General features: G+C 46.5%; 1 protein-coding gene across 2 annotated transcripts in view; it reads right to left on the reverse strand.

Annotated features, from left to right (window-relative positions):
- GALNT10 (polypeptide N-acetylgalactosaminyltransferase 10) overlaps window positions 1-26384 on the reverse strand; it is a 179491-nt gene that overhangs the window by 78636 nt on the left and 74471 nt on the right. For both annotated transcript variants that reach the window (XM_037156908.2, XM_053665909.1), the window contains exons 2-3: window positions 23514-23616; window positions 20966-21104 (exon numbers count right to left, since the gene is read on the reverse strand). In XM_037156908.2, the coding sequence (XP_037012803.2) occupies window positions 20966-21104; window positions 23514-23616 (242 nt within the window). The remainder of the gene's footprint in view (window positions 1-20965; window positions 21105-23513; window positions 23617-26384) is intronic.

The following is a 26384-nucleotide window of genomic DNA, read 5'->3' on the forward strand; positions in this document are numbered from 1 at the left end:
GATGACCATATATGGATTTTGTTCTTTATACTACATTAATATAGTGTTGGGCATATTACATTGATTAATTTTTATATATTGAACCAACATTGTATTTCTAAGTTCTATTTGGTCATGGTGTAAAATCTTTCTTATCTGTTGCTGAATTTTGTTTGCTAATATTTTGTGGAGGATTTTTGCATCTATATTCATTAGGGATATTGGTGTGTAGTTTTTTTGTAACGTCAGCCTGGTTTTAAATATTTTATCTCTTTTGCTAAAAATCTAGGCTTTTAACGTGAACATAGTTACTTACTTTTTTCCCTACAATACATAAGTTTCAGCAAAATAATATCAACATTATTGCTAACAATGATTATAGAAAATATAAGATTCCTTTTGTCCTTCATTTCTCTCTATCTGTGGAATCTATTTCATTAGGGATATTAGGAGGTTTCCCAAGGGCCCAGAAGAGGTGATCTAAGAACCAGGCAGACTCAAAGGGAATGAAAAAACTTGTATCCAGAAGTCAGTTGAGACAGGCAGAGTAGCAGTCCCTGACTATGGCCAAGCCTTAATCCATAGAAGCTGTGAACATGTTACCTTACATGTCAAAAGGGACTTTGCAGATATGACTAAGGCTAAGAACCTTGAGATGATTTTGAGGGTCCAGTGCAAACTCAGGATTCCTTCAGAGCAGAGAACATTTCTGGCTTGGTTAGAGCAATGAGAAGGAAGGAATAAAGATTTTAAGTGTGAGAAGGACTCAACCCAACCCTGCTGGCTTTGAACATGGAGGAAGGCGTCGTGAGCCAAGGAAGGCGGGTGGCCTTTAGAAGCTAGAAATGGTCCTTAGCTGATAGCAGGCAGGGAAATGGGAGTCTCACTCCATGTAACTAAATTCTGCTAACAATGCAGACAATCATGATTTCCCCAGAGTCCCCAGAAAGGAATATCCAGCCAATGCCCTGATGTTGGCTCATGAGATCCAAGTTGGACTTTTGATTTACAGAACTATAAGAATGAATTTGTGTTGATTAAGCTGCTATGTGTACGGTAATGTGTTATGGCAGTTAGAAAACTTACACACAAGGAGTCATTCTAGATACCCTTTGCCCAGTATGTAAACATCATTTACAAACATTTAAAAACAGAAAGATTTGACATGGAAACCCCTCACATGGCAGCAATGGGCTGGACTTGACAGTTGCCTCTCTGTATGGGACAAGTGCTCTCGGGCCCTCAGCTCTCTACACCCCCCGCAGTTGTATGCCAGGGCTGCTTCCCCCACTCTTGCTACCTCCAGGTGCCTGGAGACATTTGAAGTTGAGAGCCCAGAAGTGAAAGGCATCATGGGAGGGAATTCCACAAGACTGGTAAGAAGTCTGGGGGGAAAATTTGTAACACCTAGGACAACAGACGTAACAGAATCTCTCCTTTCATATGACACTGCAATCCACTGTTTAACTGTCAGAATGTGCCCAGGTCTCTCGGCAACTAACTTTGAAATGTATCAAAAATAAAGTGGTTGGATGGATGGAGGGAAAGAGGGATGGATAGACATGATCAAGTCAGTAGAAGAATGTTAATTACATAATCTAAATGGTGGGAACATGAACTTTCAGTGTACAATTCTTTTGACTTTTCTGTATGTTTGATAATTTTTAGAAAGAAATGTTGGCTCTGGCTGGTGTGGCTCAGTGGATTGAGTGCCAGCCTGCAAATCAAAGGGTTGCCAGTTCAATTCCCAGTCAGGGCACATGCCTGGGTTGTCGGCCAGGTCCCCACTAGGGGGTGCTTGAGAGGCAACCACACATGGATGTTTCTCTCCCTCTCTTTTTCTCTCCCTTTCCCTCTCTCTAAAATTAAATAAATAAAATCTTTTAAAAAATAAAATAAAAGATTTTAAAAAAAAAAGAAAGAAATACTGGGGGGAAATTGGATCAGGATTTATGGTTGCCTGAGTTTCAAATTTTCTCTGCCAGCACCAACGGAAGCTGGGGTAGAGGATTAAGCTCTGGGGTTCTGGTGGCGAGCTCAGTTCCAGCTGTGTGAACCAGAACCCTCTAATTCTGGCAGTCCAGTTCTGATGGACGAGTCCGTCTTTCTCTTTCCCCCCAGGACCTCTGGCATTCTTGCATGTCCTCTCTTGCTCATCCGTTTGGCGGGATTATTTTTATCCAGGCTTCATACAGCTCTTCTCCGCCCCTTTCCTCACTCGTCTCACCCCTTTGATCATTCCAGCCAGCCTTCTCCAACTTCATTATATCAGCCCTCACAAATAAATGAAAGCACCTCTTCTTAAAAATCTCTTCCCCTTAACTCAACTGAGTCCTCTGTGGCCAAGAAAAATAGGCCACATCTCGCTTTCTACAAGAAGTCCTGCCTTCCATCCAATTTCACAGGAGGCTTGCTTGATTGAAGCAGCACTGGGGCGGAGGCGAGGTGTGGTTAGCTGCAATAAATTGCCTGGCGTCCAAGGGGGGAAATACAATAGAGCTATTACACAGCAGAGAGCCCAGGCTCTCTGAAACCTCAGAACTGGACCCCAGAGCCTGCTAGTAGATAACACGTCAATACCTTCATACAGCGAGGGAATTAAACAATGCCACAGTGGACTAAATAGACTAAATTCACTTCTAATTTAATCCAATCACGGAATTAGAGATTATTCAGAACTCGAATAAAAGCTTTGGCTCGAATTGCAACCCTGAACATGTGCCTTTTCCTTCTTTTGGTCTCCTCTTTTTCTCCCTCTTCTATTCATCTATCCACTTACTTACTAAACAAGCACAAAATGGCATTTTGACTTCTGCCATGTGCACCAGCCAGTAGTTTGATCCCAGCCTAGCAGAGGCTCTTTGTTTAAATGGAAAAAAAAGTGTGATGTGCTAAAATGAATCCCTCCCGTACCCAGGACACCAGGTTCTGAGGACCTGCCCACAGGCCCCCTTCCTGTGGGGAGCTTGTGCAAAAGGCCCCATTTCTCTTCCCCTTATTAGGCCCCGGACCCCAGGAGACACAGGAGGCCTGGGGATGGTGGATGGAAGGCGACCACCCACCACAGTGACCTCTCCCTCTGAGAAGTGCCCTTTAAGACCTGCTGCATGTTGTATCTTGAGATGACAACACTGGACGGTGGCACATGCCCAGTTCCTTTGTGTGCAGTAAACACAAAGTGTCCCCTTGCCACTGCCTCCAGAGGACCACAGAGACTGTGGTCTCCAGGAAGGGGAAAGAAACTAGGGCACTGCTCCCCGTGAAAGAGGCTGGCTTGGCTCTGACCGGACAGTGACCACCTCCGCCTCCCCGCACTTCACTGTGCCTGATGGTGTACAAAGCACTCTTCTCACCTCCTCCTCTCATCCGCACCAACCCTGGGGAGGAGAGGACCCAGGGAGTGCTCCCCCTGCTTTCCACATAAGGAAAACAGAGACCAGAAACGTAAGTGGCTGGGGTCCAGGGCTCAAATCTAGATGGTATCTATTCAGAACAACATTTGTATGTGTGTATTTCTTGATGACAGAAGTGGTAGCTGCTCAGTGTAAAAAAAAGTCTGGAAAACACAGGAAGGCTAAAGGACAACCGATAATGACAGCGGCACCCTGCCCAAAGCTGACAGCCGGGCTGGCCGCCGCGCTCTTCTCTGAACATGCATCTGTCTCCACAACCTGGCATCCAAATCTTGGTGCCTTCCCGGGGGCCGCACGGCTTCCCAAGATGCCTGGAAGGCACCCCCGTGGGCAGGGTCAGACAGAGCAGGGACACAGTGATGCTTCCAGCACGTGTCCACCTCGAGGACCCCTTGGCCCACCAGTTCTGGCCCTAGATGGCACCACAGAAGAAACACCCGTGGAGTTTCCAACCTTCCCACTAGGACTTGAGGGAGGAACATTCTACCCTTTGCGCATGCACTCCCGGGTTCGCGGCCTGATGAGGTCCCTCCCCGACAGGGCCAAGCTGAGTCAGAGGCGAGCAGCCTGAGGACAAAGAGGCACAGTGCGGGCGTTCCTTGACACACGCTGAAACAGTGGCAACCGGGGTACAAACAATACCTGTCAATAGGGAAAGCTTCAATAAATGTGAAAAATTCCACCTACAGAACATTGATGAGCAGTTGAAAAATAAGGTGGAAGTCGATGATGATGATAACAGAAAACATCTGTGAAGAATTTCCATTACGCCTGGGAATGTTCTAAGCACTTTAGATGCATTAAGTCACTAATTGTCCCATTGCTCTTAGGAGCAGCGACTGTCATTGCCACCAGCACAAAGAGGAAACAGGGCAGAGAGAAGTAGAGTAAAGCTGTTAAGGTCAAATAGCTGGTAAGGGCTGCTCAATAGCACCTGCCCTTTATACATATTATATTTTCACAGGCATAATGTATCCATGCTACTAATTACATAAGCAAAAAGAAGAACGAATAGATCCAAAACAAAAACTGAGGGAACTAAGTAGGAGTCAGAAGCCCTGGCTTCTAGCTCCTGCTCTGCCATGCAAAAAAGCAAGTCCCCTCTTCTCGCTGGATCTTAGGTCAGTGAGGGGCTGCATGGATGTGATGGGCAAGTCTTGCAGGCCTGCTCTGAACTCTACCTCCTGGTCCCATATTCCCATTATTTTGGTAACAGCATCCTGATTTTCCTTGGGGAGTCTCCCACCCCTCATTTCCATAAGATCTGTGGAGAGGTCCTTGCCTTTCCTGGAGGGTGGGCAAGAAAGCCTGGCTCAGCCAAGCATTGCAGGTCCCCAGCCACAGTGATGGGTTCAGGGATAGGCATCTGGAAGTCAACGTAAATCTCTGCTGAGACAACTGTGAGAGAGGCAGGCTCTTTTCTGCTGAAGCTGAACATGGGAGGATACAAGTCTGGTCTACCTGGGGCCCCCGTGTGGACTCTTACCTGTCTTAAAATGGTTAATGGACCAGAAAACAGCCAGGAGCTGGAAAGAGAGGCTCCTGCTGGCATGATTGAGGGACCTGAATCCAGTTGAAGCTGAAGCCAAGGTCTACTCCTGGCCTTTTCAGCCACATCAACCAGTGTATTTTCTTTTTTAAATTAATTATTGCTCAAGTACAGTTTTCTGTCTTTTACTCCCATCCCAGCCTACCCCCCAGTGCTTCCCACCCCCTCCCATTTACACCCTGTTTTTGTCCATGTGTCCTTTATACTTGTTCCTGTAAATCCTTCCCCTTTTCCCCTGAAATTCCCACCCCTCTCCCCGCTGGTCCCTGTCAGCCTGTTCTCTATTTCAGTGTCTTTGGTTATATTTTGCTTGCTTGTTTGTTTTGTTGTTTAGGTTCCTGTTAAAGGTGAGATCATATGGTATTTGTCTTTCACCGCCTGGCTTATTTCACTCAGCATAATGCTTTCCAGTTACATCCATGCTGTTGCAAAGGGTAGATTTTCTTTTCTTTTTTCTTTTTTTTACATTTTATTTTATTTATTTTTTATTGATTATGCCATTACAGTTGTTCTATTCCCCCTTCATTCCCCTCCACCCTACCCCCATCCCTACCATTACCCCCCCCTTTAGTTTATGACCATGTGTCTCAACTTCTTTAGATTCTATATTTCCCATACTATTCTTCCCCCCCATCTATTTTCTATCTACCATCTATGCTACTTATTTTCTGTACCTTCTCCCCCCTTCTCCTCCTCCCACTCCCCTGTTGCTAACACTCCTTGAGATCTTCATTTCTATGTTTCCACTCCTGATCTAGCTGTCCTTTTAGTTTGCTTTTGTTTTAGGTGTGGTTGTTAATAACTGTGAGTTTGCTGTCCTTTCACTGTTCATCTTTTTTATCTTCTTTTTCTTAGGTAAGTCCCTTTAACATTTCATATAATAAGGGCTTGGTGATGATGAACTCCTTGAATTTGATATTATCTGAGAAGCATGTTATCTGTCCTTCCATTCTAAATGAAAGTTTTGCTGGATAGAGCAATCTTGGTTGTAGGTCTTTGGATTTCATGACTTGGAATACCTCTTTCCAGCCCCTTCTTGCCTATAAGGTCTCTTTTGAGAAATCTGCTGACAGTCTGATGGGGACTCCTTTGTAGGTGACTGTCCCCTTATCTCTTGCTGCTTCTAGGATTCTCTCCTTCATTTTCATCTTGGCTAATGTAATGATGATGTGCCTTAGTGTGTTTCTTCTTGGGTCCAACTTCTTTGGGACTCTCTGAGCTTCCTGGATTTCCTGGAAGTCTATTTCCTTTGCCAGATTGGGGAAGTTCTCCTTTATTATTTGTTCAAATGAGTTTTCCACTGGTGGCTGTTCCTTTCCCCCTTCTGGTACCCTTATAATTTGGATGTTGGAGCGTTTAAAGATGTCCTGGAGGTTCCTAAGACTCTCCTCATTTTTTTGAATTCTTGCTTCTTCACTCTTTTCTGTTTGGCCATTATTTGCTTTCTTCTGGTCCACTCCATTGATCTGAGTCCCAGTTTCCTTTTCATCGCTATTGGTTTCCTGTGCAATTCCATTCATTTCAATTAGAAACATTCATATGTTTCTCTAATTTGTGGCTATAATCAACCAGATCTGTGAGCATCCTGATCACCAGTGTTTTAAGCTGTGCATCTGAGAGTTTTGCTATTTCTTCATCACTTAGATTTATAGGCTCTGGGGCTTTGAGATCTTCTTGAGCCATTTTTGGTCTGTTCACACCCATTAAGTATGAGGAGCTGAGCTTTAGGGTTGGGGCGCTGGGTTGTGACGCTGTATGTGGGGGCGTGGTCAGAGCGGGGAAATGGCTGCCCCCTCTGCTGTTTCCCGCCACTGGGTGAGGAGCAGAACCTTAGGTGGTTCACCTGGGCCGGGCCACTCAGAGTTACTGGGTTATGACGCTGTATGTGGAGGCGGGGTCAGAGCGGGGAAATGATGGCGCCCTCTGCTGCCTCTCACCGCTGGGACCCGCTTGGTCCTGTCTCACCGCCCACTCCCTCGCTGGTCTATCTGCGCACGAATGCGCGACCACAGTCAAATCTCGGCCCTCTTCCCTCACTGGTTCCCCGCGGTCGCTCGCTGGGTCGCTCACTAGGTCCACCCCCTGCAACCCTGTGCCTGGGTTCCACGTGCCTGAGTCCGTCTGACCGAGTTCTCCTGTGCAACCCCGCTCCGCCAGCTGCTGGTTTCGCCCCTCTTACCGGTCAGGCTGAAGAATTTGTTGTTATCAGACTTCCGAAACGTTCAATTTTCTGCGTTCTGGCTGTGTTTTCTGTTGCTAATATTTAGTTGACTCTAAACTTGGTTGTGTGAGAAAGCAAGGCGTCTCCACCTATGCCTCCATCTTGGCGGAAGTCTCGATTTTCTTTTTTTAAGTCAGTTTGAGTTAGGTTTCTATCACTTGTAACTAATAGAATCCCTGCTGCTATAACTGGATGATCTGTTAGCCCTTTCAGCCGAATGACTCTGTTTTGGACCTAATGATGGCTTCTGACGGACAGAGGCAGGAACTACTGTTACCCAGGAGTTATCTCGACCTGAAGGGCGCAGCCTCTCCTTCCTGCTGCCGGCCCAGAGCTTTGCTCATTCACTGAGTGGGAGAAAGTGGCCTGGGCTCCGGGCCACGGTGGGGGACAGGAGGCAGTGGGAGGGCTAGGAGATGACTGAGCTCATGTGTGACAGAGCAGCCCCCAATTTAAAATTCACCCGAGAACCCCGAGCTCTCAGGACACAAAGATGAACCTCATCATACAGGCCCCTTAAGATGTAGCCTCAGGCTTCCTGATGGAGCGTTAGAACACACAAGAAGTCAAAACCAAAGGGGAGCACGGCAAAACCTTCTCTCCCAGTCAACTTTGTCATAGAACAATCCAACCACTTTGAAGGGAACTGCAAGCTCCCTAGGATGGGACATACCCACAGGCTAAACTGAAATGTCGACATGGATCCCACTCCCAGTGCCCAGGCTTCAGCTGGCTCACGGCTAAAATCATCCTCACTTGCTTATGCCCACAATCACTGGTGTAGTCAGGACGTATTTATTGAGCACCTACTATATGACACACACGGTACTGTGCCCCAGGATTACCATGGTGAGGAACAAGTCGTTGTCCCTGTCCGTGGGATGCAGAGTCGAGTGGAGGAGCAGACCAATAATACGAGCAGTAATAAATTATGGTAATTTTTCCTCCTTGCATACGAGTGTGAGGTGACAACAGAATGTAAACAGCCTGGAAGGACAAAGAGTGAAGGTGCTGTGAGTGGTGCATCCACATGCCCAGCCTGGCGCCTTATAGATGCGAGCAGTAGATAAGGCTGCTGGGTTGGCTTGGAGTTAGAAGGGCCTAGCCTAACCTTTTTGTTTTTCAAAGGAGGGGGTGAGGCTTAGCGAGGGGATGTGACAGGTGCTGGGTTCTCTTTAACACAGTCTGGGGGGAGTCAGAGGGGCCCGATGACGAATGTGACAGTTTGAACCCCTGCTGACATCTTCACGAAGGTCCTTTTCCAATCAGGGGAGGTTTTGCCTGCCCCACTCAGCTGCTCTTCCCTCTTCTGGGCAGACAGGTAAGAGAATAACAGGTTTATTAATATTAATTAGGCTCCTCTGCACCATCAGTTCACCGTCAGTTTCTCACCCCCTAACCTGCACCAGGGGCTTCAGATCAAGCAGTTTTTAAAGGGTCTTGGTTGTGCTGTCTTTCTTCCCCTTTGAACACATTCCCCTTTGAAATGTGTTTCTTCCCACATTTTGGGAGCCGCTTTGTTCAGATCACATCTAGCTTTAAGACGGTTGTAAAAACAACAAAAATTTTAAGAAGCCCACAGCAAAATCCGACAGTTGTGATAAAACTGGTCTTCCTGCAGCTCCAATGGGCAATGTATCCCATGGGCGCAAACTTTAACCACAGGCTGACAGCAGGAAGGAGGGACCCCGGGAATCCACACGGTCTGCCTGGAATTACCAGGATGGAATGATAACCACGACGCCCGCACCTCGGATCTCAGTTAGATGTCACCTGCCAAGCAAATGTTGTTAGGGGAGATGGGCTTTCCTGTCAAGCTCCTTAATGATTCACAAAAGAGGAGAAAAGCAGAAACAAAGATGTAAAGATATGTGTTCAAGGATGCTTTTGCCATTGTTTCCGGAAGCAAAGGCCTGGCAACGGCCTGCCTGCCGTACCTGTCTGCCTGTCAACCGAAGAATGGTGGAGCAGGTTGCAGTCCTGTGGAATATCATACAGCTGCTAGAAACCTTAGAGATGTGACCATAATACTAAACAAGGCTACTTGTGGAATAAAATGCTATTTATAGAATAAAGTAAAAGGCCCCGTTTTTGTGAAACAAACCCAAACCCCAAACCTCTGCTCATGTCTATGTTGCATAAACACAGGAAAAACTGCAGAAAGCTAAACTGCTACCATTCACTACCTGGGCAGATCCAGGAATGGAGAGGGGTGTGTACACGCTGGCGGGGACCACTGATTTCTCCCCGTAAAACAGTGTGGAAAAGGAGGCTTCCAGTGGGAGGGTCTGTGCTAGGAAAGCCTGTCCCTAAACTAGGCTGTGCTGTGCTTGCCTCGCCACACTATCCTTGATACCATCTCAACGAAGGGCGAGAACTGATAGTCACCTTTATGGTCCAGTCATGGTTCTCCTTTCACTTAAACCCTTTCAAGGCCAATACCACCTCGCAATCAAACTCATCTCTGCAGCCAGTTTTACTGAGTGCTCTGTATCTGCTCCTGGACAAGCACATATTGCCTTCAACGAGGTAAAGGAAACGCAGCATGAGCCGTCTGCTGGCTGTGTCCATTTATCCAGCTATTCCCGCCTGCAAGAACTCTCATGGACAAAGGATGAGAATTTAAAAACGTCTCTCCCTTGAAAATGGGGGACATTTGTAACAGCGTCAACAGTATGTTGTTTTAAAAGAAATATATTGACTACAAAGCAAAACAAAAAGCCAAAACCCATCTCCCCCCTTCTCCGTGAGGGAGGGTCTCCCGCTGGGCATGACGCAGCACAAAGAGCACATGCCTGATCAAGGCTGGAGTCTTCTCTGCCTTCTACTGCTGTGTGAACCGGGGCAAAAAGCTGCACTTTTCCCAGGCTCAGTGTGTGCATCTGGATAATGGAGCTGGTGAACCCTATTCGATACAGTTCAGAGAGGCTGGAATCACAGAGTCGTGATAATGTTTTGGTAAATGAGGAGATAATGTTGAAACGCAGAGGATGAAAGGGATCATCACACCAAATCTCGAAGTGGGAACAAGTAAGCCCAGGCTGGAAGGCACTCACTCAGCACGATGCCTCGTACATAAACACATGATAAGTGGGAATGTTACTATTAATGGTGAGCACAGTATCCATTTCTATTAGACGAAGAAAATGCATCTGTTTGCAGAAATGATAAAAACCTCAAACCACGTATCAGATTATGTGGGTGTTGGGTGGTTTCTACCCACATAAATCATTGGCACACATGCCCATTTGATTCTTAGTTGACAGGCAGCCATTTTTGCTTGTAAGTCAATTTTAACCCAAAGGCTGAATTCAGTGAAACTCATTTTTAAAATTACAGAAAAGAACTTGATTTGAGAAATTTTAGCGGCTGCCATCTTATTTTAAGGCTCATGAGCACCTTTAAATGCCAACACTGGGTCCGAAGGATCAATAACTGTTGTCTTAAAAGAAAGACCATTGTTTGGAACGGAGCCATGTAATTTCAGAGAGCAGATTTAAGGCTCCTGAAAAAACCAGGGCGGCTCCAGAGAAACATGGACTTTTTTCCTCTCGCAGCTCACAAATCACTCAGGCCCCAGCCCCTCTTTATGACCCCTCCTCTCCCCACGCAACTGCCTGGCTAACAACCTGTCAAACTAAGCAGTCTGCATCAACCATGTCCTAGGCATCTCTGGCCGCTAATCTTACCCTAAAGTACTCGGTTTAAGAAGTGTCCAGCAAGCTCACTCCGCCACATGACTTATGGTAAAAAGGGTGAAAACTGCTAATATGTACAAAACATGTCTTCCCAGCCTACGACTGCTCTCTGGAGGAAACCTCGGGGCCCTGTGGGCGTGCAGTGGGGGAGGGGCGGGCCCGGGGCTCCAGCCATCCATCTCCATTGCAGACGGTGGGCAGCACCCTCACCATGCCCTGAACATGGTACACAAATGCCCTCGACCACGCACAGACCATTGCTGATCTTGGGACTTGCTCAGATTTACGTCTGTGGTGCCTCAGGCATTTCTTGCTATTCAAGGAAAGCAAGTTAATTAACACTACAATAAAAACACAGCGATCAGCAAAAGGATCCTGTCACCATTTCCATTTTTCACAAATGGCACCATTCATTCAGCTGCCTACTTGACATGATCACTTGGATGTTTAATAACGTCTTAAACTTGACTGAAAGCAAAATCTTGATTTCCCCCAAACCTAGTCTTCCCAAAGACTTCATTCCTGTAAACGGCATCTCTCAGTTGCTCTGCAAAAACCTTGCTGTCACTGCCACTTTCCTGCCCTGCTGTATACACTCCCTAACTCTTCCCTTGCCTCCACCCCTGGCCGCCTGCAGCCTGTACTTAACACAGCAACCAAGGTGGCTCTGAAAATGAAAATCAGATCATGTCCTTCTCTGCCCAAAGCACTCTAGGGCTTCCCATCTTGTTTGCTTTGGTAAAAGACAAAGCCCGCATGGCCTCGACCACCCCCAGACACCTGTCTAGTCCTGCTTCTCATTCTCCTGGCTTCCTGGGCTCCGTAAGGCGAGTCCAGTGTGATGATCTCAGCGCCTCTGCATTGGTTTCCTCTGCCTGCAGGGCTCCTCCCCCAGTGAAGTGCCCCGCTGAGTCCCTCACTTCTTCATATCTCTCTTCGTATGTCTTTCACCAGAGTGGTATTCCCTGACCTTCGGGCGGGGGTGAGGGGGGATAACACATCCCATTCCCATCATTTTCTCTACCCCTTACTCTACATTTTTCCCTACATTACTTATGATCATTTGAAAAATTCATATATGTAATTGTTTGTTTATGACCCCCCCTCCCCCGCAGTGGGCTGTAAGCTCAAAGAAGGAAGGGCATTTTTCCTATTTTGTTCAGTGCTATTTCCCCAAGGCCCAGCCCACACCCTGAGCACCCATGGTGGGCACACGATAAATATTTGCTGAATGAATGACTTGCAGAGACAGTTTCAAACAACTAGTAGGTTTGAGAGTTTAGGATCTTTTCAGGGCAGAGCCTGACGCCATGTCATTTTAGTGTAAATGAGTAGAGGACGGCCGCATTTCAGGTAGGCTAAAGGTTGGGCGTGGGGTGGGAAGGGACGTTCTGTATCACCAGTACACAGTGGCCTTAGAGTAAGTTCCCAGTTTTAATTAACTCTGGACACATCCATGAGGCGGCCGTGCAGGGCAGGAGCCTAAGATTACAGGCAGCAGCTCTGCCAGCAGCTTCCTTTTGTCCCCAGTGTCCCCAGCACGGAAGCATAGCTGGTGATGCCTTTAGGTCAGGAAAGCTCACTTCCTGTTACACACCCGGCCTCTCTCGCTCAGGCTTCCATCACCATTCCTGAAGATTCCCCTTATGCTTCTGGGCATATTTGGAAACATCAGGCTTTCCTGGTGGTGCTCAAGCCCTCAGCATCATCAAGGCCATGATGCAGCATCACTAAGGCCATGGGGGAAGGTGGTGGTCCCTGAATAGAACCTTGGCCACCAGCTCTCCTGGGCTCAGGGAGCCATTTCCCCTGAGTGCGCTCGCTCCTCTGAATGCCTGCCCTCTGACCTGGGGATTTTGGCTGCTGCAGTGGTTGCCAAACCATATCAAATCCATTTCCCACTGAGCTCCAGGTACAACCTGCTGAAGCTGCACCTGTGTAACTTCGGCCACAGGTCACCCTTCACACACACCACACCACACCCCTTGATTCTATCTGCGGATCTGAAAAAGAGTGAACCATGATGATAATAACAGCACCTGACTAATCTCTTCATGATATTGGTCTGTGACATTCTCTTCTGGTACAATTTTTTGCATTTTGTCTGGTTTTGGTATCAGGGTAATTCTGGCTTCACAATGAGTTGGAAAGTACTCCATCCTCTTATATTTTTTGGAAGAGTGGATAGAAATTGTATTATTTCTTAAATTTTTGGTAGAATTCACCAGTGAACCCATCTGGGCCAGGGTGGTTCTTAACTACAATATCAACTTTTTTTTTTTTTTTGCTAGATATAGGGCTATTCAAGTGAATCATTTCACTGAGTAAGCTTTGGTAGTTTGCATCCTTCAAGGAATCTGTCATCTCATTTAAGTTGTTGAATTTATAGGCATAAAGTTGTTCAGAATATTCCTTTATTATTCTCTTAATGGTTACAGAATCTGTAGTCATATCACCACTCTCATTCTTATTATTGGTAATTTGTTCCTTCTCTCTCTCTCTCTTTTTTCACCTGATTAGTCTGGTTAGAAGTTAATCAATTTAACTGACCAACTCAAAGAACCAGCTTTTGGTTTCATTGATTTTTCTCCATTTTTTTATTCTCTATTTCATTGATCTCTGTTTTAATCTTTTTTATTTCCTTTCTTCTATTTATTTTGGATTAATTTACTCTACTTTTTCTAGTTTCTAAAAGTAGAAGTTGGTGTCATCCATTTGGGGCTACTCTTTTCTAACACAGCCTTTGATGCTACAAATCTCCCCAAGGTAGTGCTTTGGTGACACCCCACAAATTCTCATATTATTCTGTTTTCATTGTCACTCAGTTCAAAATACTTTCTAATTTTCCTTTTGATTTCTTCTCTCATCCATCTGTTATTCATAAATAAGTTATATAGTTTCCAAACATTTAGAAATTTTAAGATTGTTATTAGTTTCTAAATTTTATTCCACTGTGGTCAGAGGACATATTTGGTAGCACCTGAAACCTTTTCAATTCATGGAGACTCGTTTCTTCCTTTAGGATACAGCCAATCTTGGTGAACATTCCCTGCGCACTTGAAAAGACTGTATATTCTGCTGCTAATGAACGGAGTGGACGGAGCGTTTTATCAGTGTCAATTGGGCCACATTGCTGATGGTGCTGTTCAGGTCTACCACGTCCTTGCTGATTTTCTGTCTGCGTGTTCTATGAGTTACCGAGAGAGAAGTGTGGCAATTCCATAATTGTGGCTGTGTCTGTAACTCCCTGCAGTTCTATGCGTTTTTGCTTCATGCATTTTCAAGCTCTATTAACAGGTGCATACACATTTAGAAATTCTATGTCCTCTTGATGAATGAATGATCCCTTTATTATGAAATGACCTTCTTTATCCCTTGTAATATTCGTTGTTCTGAAATCTACTTTGATATTAATACATAGCCACTCTAGCTTTCTTCTGATTATTGTTAGTATGGTAGACTTCTTCTATCCTTTTCCTTTTAATTTGTTCGTATATTTATATTTAAAGCAGGGTTCTTGCAGGCAGCATGTAGCTGGACCTGGCTTTCTTATCAAATATGACGTCTGCCTTTTAACAGAAACGACTGGAGCTCCTACATTTAGTGGATCACTGCGGTGGCCAGGTTAAACTCCATCATCTTGGTACTTGCTTTCAATTTCTCTGTTCTGATCTGTTCCCTTTTCCTTTTTTTTTTCTGCCTTCTTTTGGATTACTGAATTCCATTTTATCTATTTTATTGGCTTATTAGCTGTAGCTCTTTGCTTTGGTATTTTAGTGCTTGTTTTTAGGGTTTATAGCATATACTTTTAATTTATAAAGTCTATCTTCACCACTTTACAAGTAGTCCAGGAACCTTAAAATAGTATTTAATCATTTCTCCCTTCTAATTTTTATGTTGTGATACATTTCACTTTCACATGTTTTAAACCCAACAATATGCTGTTACTTTTGGTTACAGTCAGGTATCTTTTTAAAAGATTTAAACAATAAGAAAAATGGTATATATTTACCTATATAATTCCTTTTCCCAGTGATCGTTCTTTGTGAATAAAGATCCTTACTTTCCATCTGCTTTCTTTTTTATTTTCCCTGAAAGGACTTCCTTTAACACTTCTTATATTACATGACAGCTGTGATGAATTCTTTCAGTTTTTTTTTGATGTCTGAAAAGTATTGATTTTGCCTTTATTTTTTAAAGATACTTTCATGGGGTACAGAATTGTAGGTTGGCAAAGTGTTTACTTTTAGTAGTTAAAGATGTTGCTACATTGTGTTCTTGCTTGGACTGTTTCCAATGAGAACTGTCATCCTTGTCTTTGGTTTTCTGTCAATAATATGCTTTATTTCTGTGCTTTAAAATTTTTCTCTTCATCGCTGGTTTTCAGTAATTTGATTATGGTGTGCCTTGGTGTTGTTTTACTACTCATGTCTCTTGAGATTAGGTTTTGCTGTGCTTCTTGGATCTGTGGTTTATAGTTGTCACTCAATTTGAAAAACGTTTGGCCATTTTTTCCATCCTCTCCTTACGTACTCCAATTACGTGAATATTCAACTACTTAAACAACTTATTAATACGCTCCATTTTTAAAAATTATTTTTTCTTCCTGTGTTTCAAGTAATTTCATTTTTTATAACTTCAGGTTCACTAATCTTTTTTTTTCCCTGTAGTCTCTGTTCTACCATCAAGCCCATTATACTGTACTCTTCATCTTAGACACTGTTGGTTTCTTTTCTAGAAGTTCAGTTTGGGTCATTTCATATCTCCCATGTCTCTAACTTTTTAAACACAAGGAACACAGTTATATTATGTTTTAGTGTCCTGTGCTAATTCTGGCACCCGTGTTAACTCTGGGTTGGCTTTGATTATTTTCCTCATTAGTAGTCATGCTTCTCTATTTCTTTGCAGCCCTGATAATCTTTGGGTGGGTTTACCTCGGTTGTCGCTGAATATTTTTGTTTTGTATAAGAATTTTTGAGGTCTGTCCTGGGATGCAGTGAAGTTACTTAGCAACAGTTTGATCCTTCTGGGTTATAATTTATGCTTTTCTGTCTGGTCCAGAGAACTGTCCAGTTCAGGGCTAATTAATCCCAGTGAGGTAAAGCTCTTCTAAGTACTCAACCCAATTCCCCATGAGTGACGAATGACAAGGTTTTCACTCTGAGTGGGGGGAAGAGGCAGGATTCCTGGCCTGTGTGAGAGCTCGGCAGTGCAGCCCCGAATTCCTTCGGATGGTCCCTCCCCCACTCTCAGGTAGCTTCCCTGCAGGAAGGAGCTCGTTGGTACTCTGCTGAGCACACAGGGAACTTTCTGCAGGTTGCAGTGGGTGAATCTCTATGCAGCTCTCCCCTCTTCAGTACACCCTCCTGTGAATGCTTTGCCTGTCTGATCTCTCTGGACTCTCTGCTCCATCAACTCAACTCAGGAAGTCCGCAGGGCCCTACCTGGGTCACCCGAGCCCCTGCATCACGGCTTGAAAACTCTCTCCAGGCAGTAAGTGCTGACAATGTACTGTTCTCCTCATTCGCTTCCATCTGTATAGGGTTACTGTCCTTTGCATCCTGGTGTCCAGTGTCCATTTATTTTTTTCAGTTGTTTCAGGCAGGTGAGTAAATCTGGTCCCTGTTACTCCACCTTAGCCCCTAAAGAGCATTTGTAATGTCTATGTTTACACTCATATCGGGGCACCAATATTATTACTATAACTACTACAAACGTGGTTGGCTTTAACTTCCTGTACTTCCAAATTGTATTTTTTTTTGTTTGGAGTACATGTTTAATACATGTTTGCCAAACCTTAACAGGCTATAACTTCTTCCACTGTTGCTTTTATAAACTGTTGAGGGTTTAAAGGTGCTCAATAGAATGTTATAGTAATATGAACTTATAAGTTCTTTTCAGGAAATTCAGCGTGTACCATAAATTAACAATGTCAATTTAACAAAAAGGAAAAAGCAAAGACGAGCATGGACCCAGGAGTCTGGGAGACTTGGGCCTTTTATTGCAACCAAGAGCCCATTTGGGTGCATTCATTTCTGGAAGCTAGCCCCATGGACTGGGGGGGAGCAGTTAGGGCTGTGACTGTTTTCGCTCCCCCTGGGGACAGTCTTTACATGGCAGAAACTGATCATCAACAGAAGGCTTTGCACAGGAATCTTCAGACTCACTTCAGCCGCTGGGGCTCCACTGGTATCAGCTCTGTGCCCCAGAGGGGCCTCCGTGTGCAGACGGTTGTCAGGCAGCCCACAGAGCCGCCGGGGAGCTGGGAAAGCGGGCCAACCCACCAGCCAACCTCCACTCTGCTCCCTCGGCAGGAGGTGCAGAGGGCAGGCCTGCTCGGAGCCAGCTGGCCGCCTCCCGCAGGCAAGCCCAGCAAGGCAGGCCGAACTTTCTCGTTTCCATTCTCTGTGGCTGCACACTCCTCAGTGTGGCTTCTGGTGGAAGCAAACACAGCTGGCACAAACAAACAGCCCCTCGACCCTGTTCTTGACATGCTGCCGCCGCCAAAATTCAGTTCGGAGGAATAAAGGCAAACATAAACCTCAGCTCCTGCCGGGGAAGTTGTTTAAGCTAAAAGAAACCGGAGGGAATGAGCAGCTCAACTGCTCTAATTTATTCACACATTTCTGCTGTCACACTGCAGGCAAGCTCCCCCCTGGAAAAAAGGGAAAGCTCTTCAAGACACCTGTCAACTCATTTCTGAAAAGTCAGCTTCCGCCACTGGGGATTCTAAAAAAGTGGCAGTGGGGGGCTGTGGTCAGGAGCACTGGGCTTGGCCACCTCTTCTGCTGTAACCTGGATGCTGGCTGGGTGGGAGGGCTGGTAACAGAGGGGCCCGTGGTGTGCTTGGGCTCACCTCCCATCCGCCCAGAGCAGGCGTTCCTTGCCTTATCCATGTCCTGGACCCCTCCGCCAGGCTGGTAAAATATATGGGTGCTTCTGAGAACAGTGCTTATAATTCATAAAATAAAACAGACAAGATTATAAAGGAAACCAATTAGACTGAAATATAGTTATGGAAATAATAAAAAATTTATAATGCAGTAATAAATGTGCTTCTTCAGGAACACATTAAGCCACAAGATCTAGCGGCAGTTCTAAAAACTACTTTCATTTCAAAGGAGTGACGGGTGTCCAGGACATTGAGATACCTGTAAAATGATGGGAGGTATATGATCTCTTTTGGTGACTGCATCACAGGTGCTCTGTCACCTACTGTCAGCACTGTGGGGACCACCAAATTCAGTTAGAGGTTAAGATAAAAAAAGCAATGCTTCTCTCCTCCAAGTTTATAAACTCTCCTCCAAGTTTATAAACCCTCCTGAGTTTTTCCTGTGGACCGCAGGACTCCTAGGTTGAGAAGACCTTTCCTTTCCTCGGCTGCACATCTACTCAAGGAAGGAGCACCGCCCTGGGAGCGAGGGGGCCAGGCCCCAGTCCTGGCTCCACTTCTGACCAGCTGAAGACGCTCCTTGGAAATTCGAAAGCTGAAGGCGCGCACCGACTTGCCCGAGGCCCTTCCCCAGGCAGTTCCCTGCCTGCAGTGGCTTCCCGCCAACGCTGGGGGGCGGTGTCCTGAGGATGCCACCCCAGCGTGCTCTGCTTACCACCGGGACCGGTCTCGCTGAGGCCTCCTCACGCCTCTGTCCCACCCCTTGCACGAAGCAGTCATTACAGTTCATTTACCACTGTGTTCTTGGTGTCTAGCCTATGGCTTGGCCCGTGAAAGACCATTATTTATATACAGGGTGGGGCAAACGTAGCTTTACAGTTGTGAGTACATGAAACACAGAGTTATTCTTGTACTATTACTTACTAATACTGTATGATTTTCCACAGGAATAACTGCGAACACACGTTTGCCCCGCCCTGTGTTTAGTGAAGGGACAGATGGACGGGTCAGAGCTGTGACCACACTCAGCTTCTCTCTCCCTGTAAAAGTTTTCCTGTGTCATAGCAGCAGATCTCAACCCTGGTCACACGGGAGAATCGCTTTTAAGAATTTTAGAAAATACCGAGACCCCAGCCTTGTCCCCAGAGATTGAGAGTCCAGGGGCTCGGGGTGGTGTCCTGGCCTCTGTAGGCTTTTAAAAGCACCCCAGGCACGGCCCGTGTTGAGAGCCCACTGAGCCACAGAACAGCTAAGGGGAGGGCGCACAGGTCCCAGAGGAGCCTCTCTCCCGGACCCAGAGAGGTGACACGGGTGCAGAACGCTGAACTCTGAGAGGGGCTAAACGCATTAACTGAGTTTCTGACCCTCAGGTCAGGTCACAGTTCTTAATCCAGAAACATCGGTAATACCTCAACTACACTCTCAGACTTAGAGGAAAAAATTCTCAGGCCTGACGGCGAAGACCAGGGAGCAAACTGTAAACCCCACAGGCAAGCACAGAGGCCCCCCTGCTCCCTCCCCTCCCTGCAGGAAATCCTCACGCACGCACCAGTCCTAGGCAGGCAGTGCACCCCGCAGCTATGTGGTTTCCTCACCTACCAAGTGGAGGTGATAACAGTACTGCGACTCAAAGAGCTGTTGCAGGAACCGACAGATGCAATGGGACTGAAAGCATTTTGGGAATAGTCAGACACACTACTAAGATTAATTCTTGATTACTGCGTTCTACCAGTTGAACTCTTATAGGTGGAGAGGCGTTGTGTGGTTCAGTGGTTATAGTCCCTGGAGTCATAAGTTCTGCGTGCAAATTCTGGTGCCACCCCTTACTAGCTGTGTCATTTTGTGCAAGTAACTAGTGCTTCTTCCCCATCTGTAAATAAAACAGTGACAATACAGGTACCTCCCTCACTGAGTTTTTGGAAAGTTTGGCTGAGCGCATGCACTGAATGTTTCCAGAACATAAAACTTAAGTAGGCATCAGAATCATCTGGAGGGAGGGCTTGTTAAAACACAGAGCACTGTGCCCCGTCCCAGAGTTTTAGGCTCAGAAGATGTGGACTGGGATCTGAGCATCTGCACGCTAACAAGCTCCTAGGTGACGTTGGTGTGCCTGGTTTGGGAGCCTCGCTTTGAGAACCACTGGCTTAGAATAATGCCTGGCATGCAGGAAGCACCTAATAAATGCTAGCCGTTATCTTTTCCTGGGCTCTATACTTTTTAGCACCTTAACAGAACACTTCATGCTCCAGAGCTGCTCTGCGCTGTCTTTGGGTACAGACACTTCGAAATCCACCTGCTGTGGCTCCCAAAGTGTGGACGAAGACAAGCTGCACGAGCACCCGTGGATGCTCATTTCTGATGCCAGCTCTTCAGTTTCAACCCAGATCTACTGAATCGGGAGTTACGGGGGTGAAGCTCAACACCCTGTTCCAACAGCTGATGATTCTAATGCACATCAGCCTTAAGGACAACGGCTCAACTGGAAAAATCACTGTGACCACCACAGCAACCCCGCTGAACATGTCCAGGAGGCAGGATGGCTTCAGGTCCAGTGTAAAGCTTTGGGATGAACTGGAGCCTAATACCTGGCTCAGATCTGTATTCACTCTATGTGACTTATGACTTTAACCCTCAGTTTCCTCATCTGTAAAACGGGCATCATTTAGGACCCACCCACCTGAGATGATGCAAATGCCCACCACAAGCTACCTACTCAAAGGATGCTAGCTGTCACAGTTATCATTAATCATTACAATATGTCCTCTCTCAAATGATTTGAGATAGCTCATAACAAAGACATGAATACTCAGGTACACAGGACAGCTAACATAAAGATTAAAAAAAATAGAAACATCACACACAGAAAGTGGAGGGAGTGAGAGTTGAAAGTGCCACTGCAATTGTCTTCTAAACTGAAGTGTGAACTTCCCAGGGTGGGGGTGCAGAGCAAAAAGGAAATGGAGGGAGTTCATGTCCCCACTGTCTGAACAGAGAAAGGTGACTGGCTCTTTCGGGGAGGCATCTTCGTCCCTTTGACACGCCAGCTCTACACTCTAGAAGCATGTGCTTGCACAATCCTTTGCACAAAGGCCCCGTGTAACAGCCGGGCCTCTCCTCCAGCAGCGCTTCATGTACCTGTTTCTTTAATTAAGTCTCAACAAGGGCCAAGGGCAAAATCCTCACATCCCAGAGGATGAGCAACGTTACACTTACTTTGGGTGCCGAATATCAGGGAGAGAGCGATTCAGGGAGATTTTATCACTGACGTAGATGTTAAATCCATTTTCTCGGTACGCCTGATCCACTCTCTCAGCATCGGTCATGGGGTAAGGTCTCCCTTGTTCTCCATTTCCTAGGGGCAAAGAGCAAAGTCAATGCTGCTAACTGAATGGAGTGGGGGAAGAAGGATGAAAAGTATGATCAACCACAGAGACAGAATTTCAGGCTTGATACAAAGTGTACGTCCAGATTTTATAGGGGAAGTGTACAGAGGGGAGGGGGAATGAGCATTCAGTCACAGCCGAGTCACACACTTCATAAACCTTGTCCTCACGTAACCGCCACAGCAAGCATGCGGGGTGGACCTGAGAGCCTTCGACTTGCAGCAGGACGAATGGGACTAAGAAAGGTTATAAAACTAGGTCTGCGGATTCCAAAGCCCGTGATCCCTCCACTCTGCCAGGAGCCCTAAACACTTCTGCCTGGGAGACCAGGTCTATCACACACGAGCTGATCAACCCTGGGCAGGTCACATCGCCTCTCTGAGCTACGGCTGCTCCCTTCTGGTACCCACAGAATGCTGAGAGAGTCAAGTGAGATGCTGTGTAGATGAAAGCTGTCTGTAACTATATAAAGGTAATATAAAGGAAATAATATGATTACTCTCAAAGCAGAGTAAACTTTATACATGAATCGAAATTGCCACTAATGATAGAAGATGCTTTGACTTTTTTAAACCAGTAAATGAATTAAGATCTGCTTGCCCCCAGCCAAGGCTGCTTGAAAAGTGCTGCCTGGAGCCCCAGAGTTGGTTGGATAAAGTGCTGTTCTTTCTTTCCTCTGCATAATCTGGCTGGGGAAAGAGTTCCTGATGCACCAGGAAATTGTCCCCTGGGTTCCCAGGGTGCAGACGGTGAGTGTGAATGTCCACACCAAGCCCAGCAATAACAACCCAGGACTCTACCACTGGTGAGGGACCTGAAGAAACAGCAATAGAATCATTGGTCAGGAATCACCTCATCTTCTGGAGCCTGTGGTGTGAGCATCAGACCGCCTCATTCAGTTTGTAAAGTAAACTGTGACAACAGCAGCTTGATGGGAAGGTGCAAGCTGAGAGGTACAGTCTGAGACCAGGACGGATTCCACAAGGGACAAAAACGCAGCAAGAGCACCCCGCTCAGGGTGGGGGGCCTCAGGAAGGTGGTGCAGGGAGCCCGGGACTGGGTCCTGGAGCCAGGCAGAGTGGGATCTGCAGTCCAGCCCTGCTACTCCGTAGCTCGGTCATCTTGGGCATGCCTGTGGTCTGTCTCTGTCTTGGTTCTTGCCCTTGCATTAACTGGGATAAGGAGATTCAGTGGGATAATTCAGGAGGTAATGCAGGGCAAGGTGCCTGGTACATAGTCAGCCCTGATCATTATTATTCTGAATGATTTCTGCTCTGCTTACCCTTTTCTTGCTGGTTAAGCCAATGTTCTAATAATCCTGGCATAATGGTCTGGCAAATCAGCTCTTTTCAAATGTTTCCTTTTTTAATTTAAGCACCCCAACCCTTCATTTTAAATTACTGGCATACAGAAAAATACATGTCAGGTCTTCAGATTTCCCTGAACCTCAGTTAAGTTATCATTTCAGCTCAATTCAAAGACTTGTTGTAATCTCATTTTGTCATAATGTAATTAAAAAAAAATCAATAGTGGGTGCCTTTACTGAGATAAAAATGAATAAAATACTAATCCCTTGTATTTCTACAATGCTTTCCAGTGTAAAGCTACTTCGTATTAACACACTGAGGTTTGCAAATCAGGAAGCATGAGCCCCACTGACAGATGGGAAAACTGAGGCTCAAGGATTATAAGACTTAGGTGGTGGTCACATAGCGGATAAGAAGTGTTAGGGCTGTGGTCCTGAACTCCTAGTCCAGGCTCTCTACAAATGACTCCCCACAGAATTTCCCTTCCCAATTCCCCAGTGTAATAGAAACTGCTCCACAGACTAATTAGCCAAAGAAAACGTTAGCTGCAGCCCATTCACATTCACCCTCGTGACTGTGGTGCTGGGTGCAGATCCACTCTGCCCTCCAGACCTGGGTTCAGATTCCAAGCCTCTCTCTTTCTCACTGTGGCTGTGGGCAGATGAGCCCGCCCATCTGAACGACAGGCCCCATCTCACCACATGGGCCACAGAGATTGATTCTGGGGTTCGCCGTGAAAACGTGCAGTGCGCAGGTGGGCACTGCTCACCGTAGAGTATTCGTGGATGTTGGCCCCCATCTTACTGCTTCTCGTTTCAGTGGTAAAATATTTCCTAAGGGGAGACATCTTCTATCGCCCATTAAAGGAGGCAGGGCAAACTCCTGAAGGCAGTGATGTGAGTGGAGAAAGGACGGGGTCAGTGAACAGGTAAAGCGGGGATTCCGGCATCAGAAGGCATGGTGGCAGGCGGAGACGAGCCAGCGGAAGGAGGTCCGGACGCCCCGCTAAATGCACACACATGCACACACACATACATGAGCCCTCCCCACAGGACCTGCCTGTGGACGTACCTACACGCTGAGCATCCCTTCTGATGGCTTCTTTGTCATGCCAGTCCTTCAGCTTCTGCCCATCGCCCACAAAAAATATCTTCTTTTGCTGATTATGTGATCCCTTAAAAAAGAGAAGACAAAAACTGTGAAAAAAAAGAGAAAATAAGTTTAATAACAGAGACCCAGAAATGACGCTGCCTAAGGGAGGTTTCGGCATTGACTGAATGTCTGTCACGCGTTCACTTGTTAGTTCCCTTGACGGAACTCTGTTAGCGCCTGCCATGTGCCCCCCAGGTATGCAAAGATCAGGGAGATGACAGGCACACACTGTCCACCCTCTCGGAACTCAAAGACCAGCAGAAGAAAATTAAAAAACAACAGAAGGATAAACATTCTTTTCACTCGAGAGAAAAAGCAGGAGTGTGTGCTGCCCAGCAGAAATATAAGAAGGCGAGCCACAGATGTGAGCCACATCGGGGACTTCCAGTGTCCCAGTGTTCACACTGGGAAGAAAAAGGGATGGGTGAAGTTAGTTTTGCTAACATATTGTGTTTAACCCAATATACTCTATGTAAAATATTTCACCACGCAATATAAAAACTCATTAACCTACTTCACTTTTTTTTTTTTGTACTAAGTCTTCAAAATCCAGTGTGTATTTTATACTTGTGTTCATTTTGATCCAGAGTCCCTTCGGGTGCTCAACAGCCACAGGATGGGGCAGGTAAGTGACCCTCAGAAATTGCCACAGGAGTTCATTTCCACCTGGGAGAATGGGAGAGAGTTTCGTGGACAGGAAGGCAATTGGGACGAGCTTCAGAGGAGCAGATGTGAGAGGCAGGCAGGACAAATGGCCTGGGCACAGACTTCAGGTCCGATCCAGTGGCAGAACTGGGCTTATAGTCTTGGCCATCTCTCCAGTTCCCAAGGGCGCCAGTCTCCAAAAGGGTGGACATTTGGCAATTGTGTGTGGAATGTATGAACAAGCAATTGGATGGCTGGGGGGCTGGGGAGGACTATACAACAGCCCCAAGAGAGCAGCCCCCAGGGCCTGGCTCTGAAGGTGTTCATTGCATATCTGGGGAGGTGAGCCAATTAGGAACCAGTTTCCCTAATAAATGAGGCCGCATTCCAGCATATGGGGTTGTCCGAAGGTACCAGATGCTCTCCCACACCCACAGTCAACCTGAAGACTCAGTCGGAACCTCCCGCGGTAACACTGTTCAGGCATCTCCCATGTTGCTCCGGGTGAGAATGGCTTTGCACATCACCTTGCCCACTAAAGAGCCCTCAGACCTGTTCTTGCCACTGTGGCATGCAGAACCCAACGGCCCTATTTCCTATGTAATTAACTACAAAGACCTTGAACGTGTGACGTGCTGGAACATCAGCAAGAGAAAGAAACCACCTGGATAAAATCATCCACACGTCTATTTGTTAAGTCTCTGGCTGATTCTCAAGTTCACAGACTTTCCACAGCAACGCAGTGTCCTTATGACAGCTCTAGTGACAATAACAGCCTCTGTGGTTCCTCTCCGAGTGGCAAGAAGGAAACTCTGAAAGTGGGTGTGCTGGGTGCCTTGATCAGAGAGGGAAAGACAACTGTGAAGACAAAGGCCACGTGCCGCTAACAGTTCCCAGTGTTCCCAGAAATCAGGCTGAGCTAGCAGCGCCTTCTTCGGTGGAGTCCAACTGGGTTGAGCTACATTCCTACAGGAGGCTCCACAGCGCTGCCTGGGGAAGGCGGGGGCTCAGAGTCGGGGCTGGCACCGCATCTGTTTTCTGCACTAGGGTTCTGGGTGGGATTTCATTTTGAAAAGGTCCTCTGCTAAAAGCAAAATGACAATCAAATCTCTAAACAAGTGAACAAATGATTGTGAATGTGCTGGGAAACAGAGCTAGGACCCTTTCCCTGTTTCACAGTCAGGGAGACTGAGCCTCGTGGTGGATCAGGGACCTGCCCACATAAACACGTCTCTATGTCGGTATCGACTAATCACGAGCTGTTCAGTGATCTTTTCTCCAGCCATCCCTCCTCAGGCCTTTTCCCTTTTCTGCTACCCAAAGACTCTGAGCTTCAGTCACTGTGAGTCACTGGTGGAACTAAAGAGGCTGTGCAAACAGAGACTGCCTTGGCAGAAGGTGCCGATCTGAAGTGGTTCGCAAAGCGTGGTCCCTAAAAGAGCAGCACCTGCACCCCCTGCGGGTACAGGTGGGACAACACAGACCCCGTGTAGGTGCTAATGGAGGTTACAGCCAGATCAGTTTCTCTTAAAGGGCGGCTCTGGAGAGACCTGGGCCCCACAGTGAACCAATTAAGTCAAAGTATCTGGAGACAGGAGGCCAGAATGATGTGTTTTAAAACCTATTCCCCATATGATTCTGATTCACAATAAAGGTAGAAAAACACTTGTCTAAATCAGCTGCCACATTTTACAGATATGAAATCTGAGACTAACAGAGTAGAACAGACTTGCCCTAAGTCCCACCTTGTCAGTCTGCAGAGCCAAACCACCTCTAGCTGTTCTCTCCCTGCAACAGACCGTGAGCTTCCTGAGGCAGAGGCGTGTCTGTTTTGGTCCGTCACTGTGCTCTCCTAGGCCAATGCCTGGCTCACCTGAGGCTCTCAGCAAGTATCAGTGGAATGGGCGAAAGAATGAACGAGTGCTCATCCATGGGACAGGTAGTCTAGTTTAATGACTCAGGAAATTCTGCTTCCAGAGTTGGAAAAACCTGGGTTTCACTCCCTGGGCAGGTGGACCCCAGGCTCCTTGACTGATAATCAGGGAAAACTAACAGAATAACCTGCTATTCTATTGTTGGCAGGATGAACTGAACTGATCTACACTAAGCACCTAGCTTCATGTCTGGCACGAGGTTGGGCCCTCT

The sequence above is a fragment of the Artibeus jamaicensis genome, unplaced genomic scaffold, assembly GCF_021234435.1.
Source record: "Artibeus jamaicensis isolate MK-2021 breed Jamaican fruit bat unplaced genomic scaffold, CSHL_Jam_final contig_432, whole genome shotgun sequence".
Lineage (NCBI taxonomy): Eukaryota > Metazoa > Chordata > Mammalia > Chiroptera > Phyllostomidae > Artibeus > Artibeus jamaicensis.